The sequence below is a fragment of the Centropristis striata genome, chromosome 22 (assembly GCF_030273125.1).
Source record: "Centropristis striata isolate RG_2023a ecotype Rhode Island chromosome 22, C.striata_1.0, whole genome shotgun sequence".
Lineage (NCBI taxonomy): Eukaryota > Metazoa > Chordata > Actinopteri > Perciformes > Serranidae > Centropristis > Centropristis striata.
In genome coordinates this window covers 15844490-15863441 of record NC_081538.1, presented here as the reverse complement: position 1 = coordinate 15863441, position 18952 = coordinate 15844490, and the positions used below count along the sequence as shown (strand labels likewise).

Sequence of the window (18952 nt, the reverse complement as noted above, 5' to 3'; positions counted from 1 at the left end):
TCGGCTGCTGGGCCAGTTCAGAAGATCTCAGACTGGTAGGCAACTGGCTTCAAGTGCTGCAGCAGGAAATCCTGAGTTGGTGGAATGTGTTCCATCGTTTTGTTCCTCTGGCAGAACAACTCTCTCCATGCTTCATTGACAGACTCCATATCACTTGTATTGTCATAATATAATCTTCCCTATGTCATTGGATATGACGTACGTAACGTGTTGCCTACTTTTCACTGTAACCCTGCTAAATATGAAAACACTTTATTATACTGAATGCACTGAGTAAAAAAAACCCCAATATTTTGTGTATGTATCACAATAAAGCTATTGCATCATGTAAGCTAGGTTACTTTTATTCAATTCTATAGTTTTCTCATAGCCATTATACCACAAAAACACAAAAGAAACATTGAGTACCATCATGTAAAAAATTTTTTAAGGCAGACACAGGCAGTGAACACCACATAAAGTGCAGCTCCAGTCATTCAAGCATGTGTTGACCAATATACAGTGGCTACTGCAATACACACTCTCATAGTTCAGCACTTATTTGGACTCTATACAGCAAAGCTAAATGCTTGTTAACATGACTGAGATGAAGGTAGACTGAGTCTACATAGCATCCTTGCTAGCTTACACACACTAACTCTATAATAAAAACTACAAAAATACATTATATTACTCAGTATCAATCACAACAGGAAGTGGAATATTGACTAATCTTGTGCCTTTGACAACTTCATGCTGGACAAAGAAAAAAGGTAAGACATCTTCCTTTTGGAGGACACACCTGCTGTTTACTTTACATTATTAATCTGCTACCAGCATTACTCTAAAATTCATGAAAACATAAAAACAACAGATAATGTAATTATTCTGGGCCATACAGGTCATTTAACATCACACCACTCTTCAGACTGAAGTCTGTAAATGTGAAGTGACAGCTGCCTTAGCTGGTCTGGTTCTGCAAAGTATAAAAACCACTTGCGGTTTCACAGGATGATGTTTTTTGCCGGATGCAGTGACTTCCTGAAGACTTGTCATCACCAGAATATCAGCAGAGAAGTAAGCTAAATCACATTAAACCTGTTTATGGAGTACATTTTTTAGGATTTTATAGTTAAAAAAAACAACTTCTCAACCCTTTCAATTAAAGTATGTAACTAATAATGCATCAATCACACATCAAATGTAAAGCCCAGGAAAGAGCTGTTGTCTGTATTTATGTTTTTTTCTATTCAAACTCTAAAATATGACATATGGGATCGTTTTTTGAGGCCAAGACGTTTAAGACACTGTCGATTTGATTATAAAGTTCCTAGTTCGAGTCCCTCTGATATACTCTCAACTGGGGTGTCTGGGCCAGGACACAAAACCTAAATCTTGTAATTTTTCTAAGATACAACCAGGCAGCAATCTCCATGTCTGAGCATGGAGGCCAACCAGGAAGTGCATTAAGCCTGCAATCCACCGAAAATTACAGTAGGGGGTGCTAAGTTTGGCTGGAAAAAAAATCTGCCCATTCATTTCAGTGCAAAATTTTAAAACTTCTCACTTGATTTATTACCTCAGAAAATTTTTTCAGGACAACAATATGGTCTCAATCACTAGTTAAAAAATGATCTTCAAGACAATTTGATGTCAATAGTTCTAATAATGGCCCCGTTTAGAAGATAATAGAAGATAAAGAATCGTATGATTTGGGGTGTTTCTAGCTTTGATTGACAGGTCACTGACAAGGCTGAACTCGAGGCTTCCAACGGGCAGTCCACAAACCAATGGGTGACGTCACGGTGACTACGTCCATTATTTATATACAGTGTATGGATACAACTATACCAGAGTTAAACAATAGTGAAGTTGTTGCAAGATACTGTTAAAGCCAAAAACTGAAGACTGCAGGAAGCCCTTTTACACTCACTGCATAGTTAAGGTGTTTTCCCTCTACATTATATTGGACCAGAGAGTGAACTTTACTCCAGTGACCAACAGGTGGAGAAATGGGTATCAAGAGGAATAAATCTTAAATAAAATACGGTGTCTGACATGATAATGAAGTTGCAGAAAGTCCACCAGGTTTGAGGACATGGTCACAGCTGGTTCATCTCAGCAGTGAGCTTCTTTTGCCACAGACAGATAATCACCAGTGCTGAAACACAAACACATTAACTGATGAAACCAGGCAGCCAAATAGCAATAAATCCATAGAGTGGAAATAGTAAATATAAAGTATAAGGTTTGACCTTGATTAGTTTATAAGTCTAACACCAGTGATATTTGTATTTTAGCTGTCAACAGATGATATTTTAGATTCATATTCATCATCTGGACAATGTCTTTATTATCTGTGAGATCTTCTATATGCTGTTGCCTTTTTGCTCCAGTCTTGCTCTTGTTCTGACAAACCCTGTCTGCTGACTCTCTCAGCCCGTAGGTTTTATCTGCTGAATCGGACTCTTCTCACATTGCCTGCTGCTGTTGGTTATGAAGTAAAGACTGTTTCTGCTTTATTGTCCTCCTACCAGTAATATACTTGTCACAAACAGGTTGAAGGAGCTTCTCAGTTTGTATGAAAATGGTAGAAAACCAGACTAACAACCATACACAATCATATAGAATCTAAACAGAAATGGTTCAAATGAATTCAAGTTCAGGTTTTACACTACTACATTTGTATACTTACCAAAAATAATAAAGGGTATCAGCACAATACGCAGTGTCAGAATGACCTTATGTAATAAAGACAAAGATAGTTCCCCGAGTGTTACCGTCTTGTCACCATACGTTATCTGGAAAACAATAACTATTGCTGTTATAAAAATACATTTTACAGTGAGACTTTTCACCAGAACAGTCTATAGCATTTTTTGTAGCTTTTATTGACAGTAGATTGTGTAATTGAAGGTTTTAATATATATTCTCAGGTTTTCAATCCATAAATATAAACATTTCCTGAATGGCTTGTTATAATATATATATATATATATATATATAAGCCATTGGATGAAAACTAATTCACCTCATACTTCATTTGATTACTTTGGCTCTAATATTCTGTAACCTGGGGCTATGACTCAGCTATGTCCTGTCTACAATCACAATAAAGTTTAGTTTCTTTTCTCTAGATTGGTGCTGTTTAAATGACAGATTTACTTTCAACTGCTGACAAGTCAGGTGTCCTCAGAATCATGTGAAAAAAATGTACCTTTAACTGCTGAAAATTATTGTCGGATGTGTTCTTAATCTGACAGATGAAAAGGTCCTCGCTGGTTTCTTTCACTTCTATGATGCAGGGGTATTGTTTTCCGTCCTCTACGCCCCACACTGACACTTCTGCGGGGCTCATCTCCAGTTGGTCTGCCTTTTTCTAAAATGACAACAGAAACACTGACCTTTCATGTACATTTATATATGTGTGCATGTGCTTTAAAATATATAATACCTGTATGCTGATGCGGACATCGGCCCCGGTCTTTATGGCTGTGAAGGCAGTGAACTCGGGGTCTGGATAGTAGCTTATTATTGTGGAGCAGGACAAGGTTTCATTGGCTACTTTCAGAGACACAGTGCTGGTAGAAATCCCTTTTTCAGCTGCAGGTGATTCATAGGTGAGATACTGTAATAAATAAAAAATAGCAATGGAATGTGGTTATGTTTATGTGTATTGTACATGTACTGTGTCATAATCAAATCATTTGAATAAATGTTAAAAAGGACAGTTGTTAATTTTAATGTGGTAGGAAGAGATGTGTCACGATAAAAAAACATCCAAACAAACAAATAATTGCCCTATGCACATATGTTCTTCATTTAACAGATACAAATCAACATATATGAAGAGGAATACATATAACAATGTGTAATTTGTTTCATTTTATTTCTTTGTTTGATTTGTTTTTATTTAGCCATTTTTCATAACATGAATGTGATAAATTTGGACCTGATAGCTGCTGTTTCTCGGAGGTTTGACTTCCTGCAGGGCGTGGCTGTGCACCACCCCTTCCACAAACTCCAGATGGGATCCGATGAGTGTGATCTTCCTCTTCCCACTACAGGACACAGAGCAGCAGAATAATTTAATACAGATTCAATACCAGAGAAAGCTATTTTTTACCATGACAGCCTGATATGATGGTTAAAACACATCTATGGTTACTAGCTTCACATAGGGTTACCCAAAATATGACTATGAATATTGTGACGACCCTGATAGCTGTGAGTCTGTCTCCTTTAACCTTGCATTACTCTGTCTCCAGTTGATGCAGCCTGATCAGGAGCACCTGGGTCCGGTGCTCCACAGGAAATAAAAGGCCCAGCTTCCTGGAGCTCTCTCTCTCTCTGCCCTGCTGACACCAGAAGTCCTGTTGCTATTTTGTTATAGTTTTGTTTGCTGTTTATTTGTGCATCACAACACCACATCCACATTTACACACATCCACATGCACACTTCTGATGTTACTGATTTTCACACCTCATACTTGTATTTAGTTTACTTTTTATATATACTTTTGGAAATAAACCAACGTAATTATTGGCATCTTGTCGGTTTTTGTCATGGCCTAGAGCCAGGTTTATGACAATATGAAAAAAGTCTTCCATTAGGGCCATAGTGCAGATTAGCACTCTTGTTCCTTCAACAGTTTGCATCACAACCATGACCACAATGAAAGAAGCACATTTGTAAGCAGTGTAAACTTACTAGTGGGTATAAGTGGCAAACCACTTTTCTGAAAACTGATGCTGTCCCTTTGAGGAAGTGGTGAGTTCCTGTGAGATGACTGGGTGATGAACTGATAAAATGAGCTTAGTAACTCCTTTCCCACGGTGCAAGCAGCTGTTAACCACTCTGAAAATATACTGTGGCGAGCCTTTTACCATGAAGATAATTCAGTTCAAGTTCAGGATAAAACTTACTACCTCTTTATAATAATATAAAGGCTACATATGAATTCTTATGGCCCTTATGTGTTTTTAATGAAGGCTCCATACATACATTTTGCACTTTTACAAGCACAGTTAGACTTTCTCTAACAAAGGCAGAAGTGGCACTTCAGTTGCCACTTCTGCCTTCTGCCACTAGAATAAGTCTCAGCCACATCTATTGAAGTTAGTGACAAAGCAGTGGCGCCAGATCCCAAAATAGCCTCTTTCAGTTTTCACTGCTGTTCTTGATAACACTTAGTGTTGACTGTAGTATCAAATTCAATTGTCAAATAATGACATTTATAATAACCATGATGTAGCTCGGTGTGTTTTTCTGCTATTAAAACCACATTTCCCAGCAACCCGTGTTGCGTTAATGAAACCTCTCCACAGAAAGTAAGAGCAGCCTTGTTTGTTCACTATCATTATTTTGCTGTCTCAGTGGTTTGCTTGTGATTTATTGATAGCAGCATGCTGCATGTATCACTTTAACTTTATTGTCCCAGTGATATGCTGGAATAGGTTTTTGGTTTAATTGCCAGTAGGGCTCAGCTCTCTTTTGCTAATAGGTGCATTATTTTTACACTCGATGAAGAAGCGGAAGTACAAGTCACCACGACAAACAGTTGTTAAGCTTTGTTTTTTTTCTTACTGTTATATATCAGACGTGTGTGATGTTAAGAAAACGAAGCCATGGCCCTCAAAGCCAGTTTTAGGTTGTTTTTATTTTTTATTTTTTTACATTTTCTCTGCCATCAAAGTAGTTAGTTTAGTCTTATCATCAGAAACACTTTCATCAGTCTGTGTGTTTGTGTTGGGATCATAAGAATGCCAATAAATCTAGTCATACCTGGCCCAGCTGCTGCGTGGTGTAATGTTGGTGCAGGATGGAGATGACCGGTAGTTGATTTTTGCGCTGCCATGGCAACTACCGTCTTGGAGGACAACACACACTTGGACCACACCTTTATTATCGGCACTGGGAATGTGGAACGTCAGACTCACACCAGTGTTGTTCCACACAGGAGATCTGATCAGAGCACACAGGATCACACAGAGAGAGAGAGAGAGAGAGAGAGAGAGAGAGAGAAAGAAAGAAAGAAAGAAAGAAAGAAAGGTTTAATTGAGATTAAGACCCACTTGTTTGGAGGAAACTTTTTACGCACATCATAATCAGAATATGCAGAAAACCTGCAAAAAGCCGGAAGCATAGCAGCAAAAATAATGCATCACAAAAAATTCTGTTAAAAATCAGTTAAAAATGACCAAGCTTCACAGGCTTAACACATCTAAAGGATTTCTGCTGCAGATAACACTAAAGAAAGATATAGTGGATAATGCTTTTAACATAGCAAACAGGAAATTCTCCGAAGCAGAAGCACACTCAAGTTGATGCTCAGATACCACGTACACACATACCATGTCTGAATGCCTGAATACCTGTGGGGTGGACATGGAGGTGGTGCCAAGTTCTAAGTATCTAGGTGTATACCTGGATAATAAGTTGGACTGGTCCCTAAACACAGACGCTCTCTACAAAAAGGGGCAGAGCCGCCTCTTTTTCTTCTTGAAGCTCAGATCTCTGGACATGTGTAGTAAGATGCTGCAGATTTTTTATCAGTCTGTGGTGGTAGTGTGTTGTTTTATGCTGCAGTCTGCTGGGAAGTCAGGTTGGACACACTGGAGGAGGTGGTGGAGAGATGACCTGTCAACATGTTCCAGGCCATCCTGAAATACCTGGATCATCCTCTACACAAAACCTTTATGGACCAAAAAAACAGCAGTGGACGGCTGCTCTCTCTCTGTTACAGGATGGAGAGATACAAAAGATCCTTCTCTCCTACAGCCATCAGACAGTCTCATTCTAACAGAGTTACCAGACTAACTGAATTTACCCTCGGGGATAAATAAAGTAATTTTGATTTGATTTGATTGATGACTCTCTGAGGAACAGTACTGACTGCTAAAAGGTGTACTCTTCTTACTTTCAAAGGAAAATAACATGCATTTTAATTATGAGGGAAACTAGGCAGCTGAACATAATGTCAGTGGCTTGTACTGTATATTGACTCACTCTTTTGGAGTGCAGTCCATGTCCTCCTGGATCCTCACTCTGGTCACATCTCTGAGGTTAGAACCTGACAACACTGCATGGTTTCTGCCGTAGAATGACACAACACTGGGAGCTATGGAGGAGATCTGTGGTTTCTGAGAGAAAAGCAAACAAACATCTTTAATTTTAAACCATGATCTTCTACGGACATTTTCATCTCTCTTGAATGTGAATGAGTGAAAGTGTGAGGTTTAGAGAAAGAATCTGTGTGACAAGAGTTTCAGACTCACTGAAAAGTTCATCATTGACTCCATTTTTTGGCAAATGCCGTCCTGCAGGAGAAAGTGAGGAGAAGGCTTAAAGCAAGTTTACATGACAATCACTGAACAAGTAATATTAACAGCTGATTCAGGACCTGTTACAGCTAACATTAGCAAAGCTCAAAAACTGGAACAGTGGTAAGGGTCCATTCCAACAACAACAATGCAATTGCATTGTTGCATGTTGTATGTGCTTAATATATTCAGAAATAGAAACTAACACACATATTGTTTGATGAGCAGTTAGCTTATGCCTAGCCACGACATAAGCTAACTCCTGCCTAGTCATGCATCAGCAAGCATGACTACAGCTCCGCAATTTGCGTTGAAAGACCAGTTGATGATTTTTTTGTTTGGAGGGCAGTACAGAGAGAGTCCTCCAAAGTATTACACAGCAGACAAGACTAGACAGGAGGAGAGAAGCAGGAAAAATAGGGGAGAGAGAGGGAAAGAAACGTGCGACTGCCTCCGTTGAGATCCAGATAGAAAGAGATCATAGGCATTGGTATTACATAATTTCCTGTGTCACTTCTTGTGTGTATTTTCGTGATAAAAGGAAGTTTGGAGAGCAGACATACTCATTGACTATTCCTCCTGGTGAAAGATCCCGTAATGTGTGACCCCCTATAGCCTGTCAGTCAAGTAAAGTGAAAACCACAACGACTTCAAGACTCCTGATTAGAAAACACACTCAGTCTAAAGTGTGGTTGTATTTTACATTTAAAGATTGTTGATGGAAAATTATTTCAGTGTGTGTTTCAATACTTTAAACTTAAATGTTAAACTATCATTACTAGGTGGTTCGAGTGTCTCTTCACAAACATCTCCAATGAATGCCGTGTGTTGCACTGATGTTAAAATAAAGCACTTGGAAACATGAAGAAAAAAACATGCGTAATAATTACATTCCCCAATCCTTGATTTGCCCAGGAACAGCCGTTAGAGCTCCAGCCACATCCAGCCTTGATACACTGCCGACACCTGAAGAGAAAACAAAAGTTATCAGCTATTGTTATTGTTCACACTCAAATTATGAATGTGTAGAACTTTATATGATTCCTGATGATGAATTCCACTGAACGAGATCTGAGCTTGAGCTAACAGCAAGCATTTTTATTTGTACCGTTCCACCCTGATACGCAATAAATAAACCTTGGTAAAAGATAAAGTATGGGGCTTTTCAGGTACAATGGCTTTTCTCTCAAATACTGTGAACAGATGTGAAAAGACAAGGTTAAATTATGAATATTTCCTATAGAACTATAAGACAGTGGACTTACAGGACTGAGGATGGCGGTCCCCTTATGTCAGAGCAGTTGGAAAGCTTCAGATCTTCCGACAATGTTGTTTCCAGTCTAATTTTAACTGTGACACCCAGGCCTGTTAAGTGGAAATAATACAGTGAATGAGTCTTTAGGATTTTCAGCAACACGTTTTTATGTGATGCAACAATATATAATATGGGTTAAAAAAGATTTGTCAAGTGGCGAAAAAGCGATTGATAATTAGGTATTTTATTCACCTAATTCTTATGTTTATCAAAGGTCACTGACCTTCAGCAGGAAGTGTGCTACTTGAAAGGGTGCAGCTGCATCGTGGGAACTGTGGACGGCTTTCGGTGCTACAAGGCTTAGTGGCAGTGGATGAGAATTGACAGGCAAAGTTATCCAGCGCCTTCTGGCCGCCAGTCAGGTGTGTCTGGATGTTAAGCGTGATCTGAGAAAGGATATGAGTGTTCAAAAAAAGAAACAAGTGACAGTTGTAACTGATTATAGCTGAAGGCTTGTATGTAATCTTTACCTGTCCAGTGTCTTCCTTCACAACACTGTAGGAAACCATTTTCTGTTGGGAATCATCAGGAATGGAAATCCAGTCTGAATCTGGGCACTCGTCTTCAAATATGCACCTAGGAAGAGAAATATATATGCTACCCAAGTTTGTGATTGTTCGTAGGTGTCAGCAGCAGATGTTGTTTCTCCTACCTTCTTTTAGAGCTGCACCAGACGCAGTATGGGTCCTGTGCAGACCAGCAGTCCTGCACACTGGTGTATGTGCTGCACTTTGACACAGGAACACGCATCATCTAGAGCACAAACATAGCAACACTATAAAATACAGCATATGAATGACAGTGGTAAAAAAAAAAAAAGGTTTCAAAATCTTGCAGCATTTACAGGTGCAATTCACCTACCTGGTTTTGAAATGGCATGTACACATGTTTAAGATCCACTTGATCCAGGTGCATTTTGGGAAACAGCTGGCGGTCGTCACTGGCCCTGTAGAGCACCCTGGGACAGGTGGTCTCATAGTTCTTGTCCACAGCAAGCTGATGACAAGAATAAAGCTTTGTTGTGTTATGTTTCTAGGTGTAAGGCAAAGCTGAATACATACCTAGACACAAGGAGCTTCTTCTTATTAGGGCCCAAGCACTACTGTTATACTGTGGATTTTTTCTTATTCCTCTTCCGGACGCAATTTCGTCCCGCTACTAGTCCTACAACTTGAAGAGTTGCAGGACAAATTGTATATCAAAATGTGCGGTTTGATCGGGATCGGTATTACTTTTCTCTACGGAATACGAAAAACTGCCCAAAATTTTGCATCAAAATGAATGGGACGGCTGAAAAAAATGAGCGAAAAAGAACAATAATTGGAGATTTTTAAACGTATACTTCTCCGTCATAATTTCACCTAGAGACCATTCGAACCTTAAACAGTAGACACAAGTCTTGTGTATCTGTATATCAATCCACGTTTCGATAGGTCATATAGTTTTTTATCAATCCCTGTTCAATGACCATGATCATTTTTGGAGAAATTCTGAGATGTGAATTGCACGGAATGTTCGTGTCACAGTGTGTGACATCATCGCCAGAGTGTAGGGGGAGAGAAAAAATTGTTTTGAAAAAATAAATTTGAAAACTGCGCTCCAGGCTGCAAATTCCACTCTACAGAAATAATTTATACATAGAAACGTAGGAAAATTTGTCTTCTCCCTCACAATCCTCTGTTAAAGCTGTCAGAGTTATAGTTTGGGCATAGGACGCACAGATGATCCACCAACACGCACCAACAGCCTCATTGACTCCCATATTAAAAACGCAGGAAGATTTCTGAAAAAGGGAGATGTAACAGTTTTTTTTAGATCACTCTAACAACGCTATTTTTTCATTTTTCTTAAAAAAAACCAAACATATGTAGACGTTCAGGAAGAACTCAGGGCGCTCAAAGTGAAGTCGGATCAATGATAGGTTTTATGGTTTTGCCAAAAATGCTTTCTGTTTGAGGCCAGATATTCCAGTCTTTCCACCTCTGTTCCGGCACATTCATCAGTTGGTGGCAGTTAATTCTGTTGATTGCTCTGCTCTGATTGCCTTTGAACTTTGCTCTGATTGCCTTTGATCTTTGCTGTGATTACAGTTACAGATACACGCACACACACATGCGTGCACACTCCTCTAGATACACATGCTTCAAACACACGCACACACACGCACACACGCGCACGCGCGCACGCGCGCACGCACACACACACACACACACACACACACACACACACACACAGGTAACGTGATGTGATTTTAATTACACACACACACACACACACACACAGGTTGCTTGAAAAGGAATGCTGGTTGTAGGTGTGCTCCTTGTATATTATATGGTATTTTAACATTACTAGTATAAATTGTTTGAAATCTCTGAAGAATCTCATCATAGTCTACACACACCGGCAGTAGCCCCCGTGGCCCTTTCAGAATTTCCCCAGAGGAAATTTTCTAGTTTTAAACTGTTGTATGAGCCATATTCATTTTGTATTATTTCATGTAATTTTGCTCCATGCCACTGGGGGGCTGTGTTTGCTGTGTGGACCATTCGGAGTGCACTGGCCGGATGTCTAAACTTAAATTCTCTGTATTAGCAACCAGTACTAGACTTTGTTTAGGACTTAGTCAGTACAACTGTCAAACTGTTTTTTATCATTTCCCAAACAAAAAATACTTTCTGCCTGTGCGAAAATCATTCAGCTCATGAAATGTAACCACTAACACTTCTCAAAATAACTGCTTATTTCCTGTCAGATCAATTTTTTCTGTGTGGCTTTGGTGTCACTGTGGTCAAGTCACTGTCTATCATCTCAACAACTACAGAAAGCAGTTGTTGGCAATAAAGTATTTAAGGCTCAGGGTAAAACCAAAAAAACAATATCAAAAACATAAAATATTGACTGTACGCTTTCATTGAACTTTTAAAGCTGAAGTAAGCAGAGACTGGAAAGGCAAAAATGATAGAATTTGAAATAGAAAATTTCGTCTGGGGAAATTCTGAAAGGGCCACGGGGGCTACTGCCGGTGTCTGTACACTATGCTGAGATTCTTCAGAGATTTCAAACAATTTATACTAGTAATGTTATGATGCTATATTATATAAAAGGAGCACATCTACAACAAGCATTCCTTTTTATACAGCAACCTATGCCCTTTAACCTCAAAATGTGTGTGTGTGTGTGTGTGTGTGTGTGTGTGTGTGTGTGTGTGTGTGTGTGCGTGTATCTGTAACAGCAGCCAGAGGTGGACAGACTGGAATTTCTGAGCTTCCCGGTGGCACACACTGGTAGAGCGCGTACCATTAAGGCTGAGTCCTTCCTGCGGCGGACCCGGGTTCGAATACAGCCTGAGGTCTCTTTGCCACATGTCCTCCCCCTTTCTAGCCATGACTTTCAATAAAGCAAAAATGCCCCAAAAAAGCATTTTTGGCAAAACCATAATACCTATCATTGATCCGACTACACTTTGAGCGTCCTCAGTTCTTCCTGAACAGCTACATATGTTTTTTGAGAAGAAAAATGAAGAAATAGCTTTGTAAGAGCGATCTGAAAAACGGTTAAATATGCTTTTCTACAGAAATCTTCCTGCGTTTGTAATATGGGAGCCAATGAGACTGTTGGTTCGTGTTGGTGTCGCATCTGTACGTCCTACGCCCACACTATAACTCTGACAGCTTTTTTTCCCCGGCTTTTTTTCCAAAGTCACCTAAATGATGAATGACCATGGATGAATAAAGAGAACTGGATACAGTGATGGAGGCGGGGCCATGTTCACTATGCCGCATGAAGCCAAAAAGGTTTCACTTTTGTGCATAAAATTACCCGGATCTTCTGTGGCTCTCCTGAATTCGGAGCCCATAGAGTTTGTGCACAAGAGCTCTCTGCTAACTTTAATGGGGATGCAGAAAAAATGAGGCTCTTCCTTACATTCGAAATGTTATCAGACTGAGTGGATCAAATTGTGATATTGAAAGGATTACCTACATTATAAGGCCTACATGCATTTGGATTATAGGCTACTTGTTAAATTAACTGCTAATTCACGTCTGTTGCTGATTGCTGATCAGACTGATATTGATATAATATTTAATACTTGATCAAAACATCACATACTGAAGTAAACTCTTTCTGTTTAGGCAATGGAAGGAAATAAAAAAGCCTGTCATTTTCAACTTAGATGAGTGCTATGAGTTGGATATTATTTTTGTAGGCTCCAAGAAGCTGATTTCAGACTGAAAATAAATGATGGTTCCTAAATAAAATTCTCACAGAGGCATCTAAACATGTCTGACTTTAATTATCTGTATAATACCATAAGAAAAGTTATTTGTAACTTAATTCGCCTACTTTGTTTACTATTAACAACTCTGACTCTAAAAAGGTTGGACACCGTCCAAAATGTAAAATTAAAAAGAATGTGATCATTTCAATTGACAATAGATTTAATGTTCAAACTAATAAACTTTGTTTATGTAAATATACATATATTCTGAACTTTTGTGCAGTCTGTTTTTATTTACACTTCAGCTCCACAGGGTTTTGGAATCTGTATTGTTACAATGAGAACAAAACGTGTCATTTATATTTTCCCCCTAATAAGGAGTGGAACGTATTAACTTTTGATACACACCTTAATGAGCTGCCCATCTCCTGTCCCAATGAAGAAAACCATCCAGGCTTTGTGTCTCACTGCCAGCACAGAGGTCATGTAGCTCTGTCTGAAGAGGACTGTCTTCGGCTTCAGAGTCTTTGGCTGAGAGACACAAAAAGAATCCCATATGATTTTTGTATTTTTGTTGAAAGCACATAATAATGAAGTGATCAGTCATTTGTAAATTCATAATGACCACACATCAACATCTGATCACTGAAAATATTCAAAGTACAGCATAATGACCCACCACAGGTTTGGTCTTGCCAGGGCAGATACGGCAGAAGTCAGGATCTCCATCAGTGGCTCCAGTGAGATCTGGGCTGATGTCAAACAGTAGCAGCTCAGTGTTGGTTGGTCCTCCATCCACACTGAACACTCCACTCCAGAGCACCGGTGGTCCTCCTGGGATCACAGAGGAGGAGATGAGTCTGCTGCCTCCACCACCATCAGAGATACTGAGGGTCGCACCCCGCAGCGATGCGAGGGTCTGAGTTTTACTGTCTCTGCCCTGGAGCCAGATGAGACGGACTTTGTTGCTCTTGTCGCTGGAGGGCACGTTGGACAAAAGATAAATGATTGAATTGAGCTGAAATCCATCCACAAACTCCACACTGCCTGTACTTGTGATTTTAGGTCTTGAGGAATAGTCAATAGCGGAAAATAATTCTCCTGACTGTTTGTTATTGGTATTATGAATGCTAACCTCATCTGGGTCAAGACAGCTGGTCTTAGTGGACATGTCTTTGCGTTGCTCTGTGGCAGCTAGGATGTAAGTCTCGGTATTTGTGACCCGCTCCACATTGACCAGGAAGCCGACGGACGAGCTGTTGTGCCATGGGGATCCCACCAGGACGTGCTCCGTATACAGCACATTTGAAATGTTGTTGAGGTCTAGCACCTCGCAGTAACCGCACTCGATCACACCGCAGCTGATCACAGTTTTATTCTCAACAAACGGCAATAATATGTTGACGCGGAAAGTTGCGTTCTCCTTGTCCTTCTCAGAAACCCGGGAAAAATGCGCAATATTTGTCTGAAAACTACTAGTCAAGATCCCTCTCTGGGTGTGACTGTGGACCAGCGTCAGGTCGTGGCTCAGCTGGTACAGCGTCTCCTCTGTGGCGACGTAAACCGTGTTGTTGGCTACCGTGAAGAGGCGGATGTCTCCATCAAAAGTGAAGGCTCCATTCTCCTCCAGGCACCGAGCCGGTGCTCCCCAGAGGACAAGAAGCAGAGCAGGCAGCAGCAGCAGCAGCATCTTGTTCACGCTCACACACTGACGGTCTGCATGGCACTCTGCTCCTCTCCACAGTGTCACTAGTCGTGCGTAAAAGCGCAGTGCGCCTCTACTGAAAAGAGAAGTGACAGAAGTGGGAGGGAGCGCGTCCAGCGAAACAGAAAACTAAGACACCGTAATTATTTATGAGATGTGATGATTTTTGCAACATTATGTTTTCACTCAGCTGCATTTGTCCAACTTTAACCACGTTTTCAAACCAAGTATACAGTTTTAATCTAACGAGAGAACGTCTGCAGCAGTGCATGAAAGCGTTTGATACATTTTTAACACTTTAAATCATAATACCCACTTCACGAAAAATCAAAACAGACTCTCAGGAAGTTAACACCGTGTTCTGATTTACCCGCTTTATAGTCAATCTGCAAAAAGATCGTTCCCTGCCAACATGACAGGGTCACTGAGTGATCTGCATTACACATGTAGTGCTTATCAAACATCTACAAGTCATTAACAGCCTCCGTTTCAGCAGAGAGAGACAACAGACTACATATTGAGTGTCGGTTTCAGCCTTATCGGGTAACCAGCACTTCAAACTGCAATATACAACTTACAGTACAGCAAAGAGGAAAGCCTGTCTAATGAGTGACGTCTGGATGACATCTAGTGTTAGCTTTGGGGAGATTCTTTCTCTGTTTGTTGAATGTCACTGACCAAACAGCACTTTTCAAGTTTTACTCCATGACAGTGAGTTACTTTGCTTTCCCACAATGTAAGAAATACATCATGAGAAAAAATAAAACACACCAACAATAGCCTTAATACGGAGCCCCTAAAGGGACATGGTGAAAATAAAAATAAACTTTGGTATCTCGTGAGCACGAGATATTTTCTCGTGAGCACGAGATACTTTTCTCGTGAGCACGAGATAGTTTCTCGTGAGCTCGTTCTGTATGAAAATGACATTACAGGAGTTAGTTCTGCAATATTTTGACCTGGGGCTTCATTATAAGGACATTGCTGCTTTACTTGAAAAAAAAAACGACAGTTGTTTTACCAAGATAACGATATAATTAATTCGAGATCTTGAGAAAACAAAACAATAGTGTAGTCCAGACGCGTAGCCAGTAATGTAATGTATTTGTAACCCGGCCCGTGTGGGATGAGCCTCTCCACACCCTGGGACTCTGCGTTGTGTTGTTTATGATGATGGAGGGCGGAGGAGGGACCAGTCGGACACGGTGGTCGTTATATTGGGCTCGGACCGCGTCGTGCTTTATTTCTCACAACGGCTGGCAGCTCAACCTTAAACAGTACCAGTAAACACTGGCGTGAGACAACAGAAAGATTAAAGGCTTGTGTTGTGTTCTTACTGATTTCCACAGTAACTGGTTGCCGTAGATCTGCGCAGTTTCTGTTACGCGTGAGCTGTCCGTGGTACTGAAACAGCAATCGCCGTTAATGTGATAATTTTCTGTCTGATGCAGGTCTATGTTATGCTGTACGTTAACACTTTATCGAGCCTACTGATTGGGTTCATCTGTAGTCGGCACTTTGTGCAATAAAATGATTTATTGTGCCGTGCGATAGAGCCGATACGCATGTTTTGTCTTTACTGTTGTATTGTGTACAGCCTTTATAGAGCTCTGTTGGGAGAGCTTGTGTGAAATATTATTTCTGCCTTCGCCACTGGTAGTATTCCCTCTGGGTCCAAAACGGATTGCACTACATACACAAGGTTTCTAGTGACCCGCAATCCTGCTGATCTGCATCTCTCAGTCATCATCTGGTATCCATGGAGACACCCGGTGGCGAAGGCAGAAATAATATTTCGGGTGGGCCAGTACAAAAGTGGATGGGCCATCTTTTCCCAGAAAAAGGACTCGTAAAAATGTAGAACTATAAAAATGACAAATATAGACAAACTGGAAAAATAGTGACTATTTTACTATGCAACATTATGCATTACAAAGGAAATGACAGCAAAACACTGCCTCTAACACAAGCTCTCCCAACAGAGCTTTATAAAGGCTGTACACAATACAACAGTAAAGACAAAACATGCGTATCGGCTCTATCGCACGGCACAATAAATCATTTTATTGCACAAAGTGCCGACTACAGATGAACCTAATCAGTAGGCTCGATAAAGTGTTAACGTACAGCATAACATAGACCTGCATCAGACAGAAAATTATCACATTAACGGCGATTGCTGTTTCAGTACCACGGACAGCTCACGCGTAACAGAAACTGCGCAGATCTACGGCAACCAGTTAGTGTGGAAATCAGTAAGAACACAACACAAGCCTTTAATCTTTCTGTTGTCTCACGCCAGTGTTTACTTGTACTGTTTAAGGTTGAGCTGCCAGCCGTTGTGAGAAATAAAGCACGACGCGGTCCGAGCCGCAATATAACGACCACCGTGTCCGACTGGTCCCTCCTCCTCCCTCCATCATCATAAACAACACAACGCAGAGTCCCAGGGTGTGGAGAGGCTCATTCCACACGGGCCGGGTTACAAATACATTACATTACTGGCTACGCGTCTGGACTACACTATTGTTTTGTTTTCTCAGGATCTCGAATTAATTATGGCCGCGTTTCCCAGATTCGCTCGTTCTTAAGGACTTAAGAAGGCTCTTAAGAAGGGTTCGGCTAAGAAGGAGCGCTAAGATAGGGGTGTTTCCCAGATGCGTTCTTAACTGCCTTCTTAAGATCCCGCCAAAGAAGCTTCTTAAGAAGCTCTTAGTGGGAGCTGTCCACTGCCGTGGTGCTGAAATATAAATCAATCGATGCCAGGCAAATCGATCACCCACCACTTTATCAGCGCTTAAGTCACCCCACACACCTGTGCAATAAGGCTACGTGTGTGTGTGTGTGTGTGTGTGTGTGTGTGTGTGTGTGTGTGTGTGTGATCACCTAACAGGTGTATCCGAGTAGTAATCAAGCCATTAACTCATATATACCCCACTGGCGGACCTCGTCCCGCGTGGTGGGCATCCTGATGTGTCTCCTATGGAGTAAGACCGCTGTCAAAAAGATGTGTCCATGTTATAAGCATTCGTATTTGTAATGATAAACATTTGTGTGTAAATAAAAAAGTTGTAGGCCTACCCAAAATTCTGCTGTCACACACATGAGTCTGATAAATTATTAGGGTTCGGATTGTTTTTATGTGAGTATGAATCTAAAAGCTGTGAGTGCAAAGTCTTGTGAATACAACTCTAATTTCTACGACTACGAGTCTTCACTGTGAACACGAATTCAAGTTTGTGGGTACGAGTCGAAAAACTGTTGAAATGACGTCACAGGCAGGTCACAGGGGAAAGCAATCGAACCCCGAAAAATGCGCCGAAGGATGGCTGACAACATGGACACCGTTGGGGAAGCATCATCATCATCATCACAGGTAAAGTAAATAACACATCCAGCATTTATTTATTTTTATTTAGTTGTTTATTTCATGAAATTGTACTGTTTTAAATAATATGAAGTTTATGGACGTTAAGACATTCTGCTTTAGCTTACAAGCTAACCACATGTCAGTTACTGCTTGTGTAATGTGTGTTAATGCAAGTTAATACAACAAATATCAATTATTAAATTTTTAATTAATATTACTAGTCTGGACCCATGCAAACCACACTTGTGTGTCTGATCTCAGATATACACGTATATAATAAATACATTCTGGATTGATAGTAAACTGCTGTCAGGACTCTGACTAATTCTATTGTTTGGTTACACAAGCAGTAACTGACATGTGGTTAGCTTGTAAGCTAAAGCAGAATGTCTTAACGTCCATAAACTTCATATTATTTAAAACAGTACAATTTCATGAAATAAACAACTAAATAAAAATAAATAAATGTTGGATGTGTTATTTACTTTACCTGTGATGATGATGATGATGCTTCCCCGACGGTGTCCATGTTGTCAGCCATCCTTCGGCGCATTTTTCGGGGTTCGATTGCTTTCCCCTGTGACCTGCCTGTGACCTGCCTGTGACGTAATTTCAACAGTTTTTCGACTCGTACCCACGAACTTGAATTCGTGTTCACAGTGAAGACTCGTAGTCGTAGAAATTAGAGTTGTATTCACAAGACATTGCACTCACAGCTTTTAGATTCATACTCACATAAAAACAATCCTAACCCTAATAATTTATCAGACTCATGTGTGTGACAGCAGATTTTTGGGTACAACTTTTTTATTTAGGCCTACACACAAATGTTTATCATTACAAATACGAATGCTTATAACATGGACAAATCTTTTTGACAGCGGTCTTACTCCATAGTAAATCAGATCACGGTGTTAACTTCCTGAGAGTCTGTTTTGATTCTTCATGAAGTGGGTATTATGATTTAAAGTGTTAAAATGTATCAACCGCTTTCATGCACTGCTGCAGAAGTTCTCTTGTTAGATTAAAACTGTATACTTG

At 40.3% G+C, this 18952-nt stretch overlaps 1 protein-coding gene across 2 annotated transcripts; it reads right to left on the bottom strand.

Moving 5' to 3' along the window:
- Positions 1-439: 439 nt before the first annotated feature.
- On the bottom strand, positions 440-15336 carry LOC131960309 (plexin-C1-like). Of its 2 annotated transcripts, XM_059325476.1 has the most exons (16): positions 13516-15336; positions 13245-13367; positions 9479-9613; positions 9270-9370; positions 9088-9193; positions 8841-9003; positions 8568-8667; positions 8193-8268; positions 7258-7299; positions 6989-7122; positions 5765-5944; positions 3932-4040; positions 3434-3607; positions 3197-3358; positions 2675-2780; positions 440-2140 (listed from the first exon to the last, which is right to left on the bottom strand). In XM_059325476.1, exons 1-16 carry the CDS (start codon positions 14524-14526, stop codon positions 2082-2084), a joined length of 2781 nt encoding a protein of 926 aa, XP_059181459.1. In that variant the 5' UTR covers positions 14527-15336; the 3' UTR covers positions 440-2081. The 2 variants fall into 2 exon arrangements, with proteins under 2 accessions (XP_059181459.1, XP_059181460.1); XM_059325477.1 differs by lacking the exon at positions 2675-2780.
- Between the last annotated feature and the right edge of the window lie 3616 nt (positions 15337-18952).

What these genes read in the sequence shown, in the direction of transcription:
- LOC131960309 (XM_059325476.1), bottom strand. Translation starts at nt 14,526, where the DNA reads ATGCTGCTGCTGCTGCTGCCTGCTCTGCTTCTTGTCCTCTGGGGAGCA. An exon ending in ATGGACTGCACTCCAAAAGA is followed by an intron (nt 5,945 to 6,988) that starts GTGAGTCAATAT and finishes TGCTCTGATCAG; the next exon opens with ATCTCCTGTGTGGAACAACA. An exon ending in ATAATTTTCAGCAGTTAAAG is followed by an intron (nt 2,781 to 3,196) that starts GTACATTTTTTT and finishes ATTGTTTTCCAG; the next exon opens with ATAACGTATGGTGACAAGAC.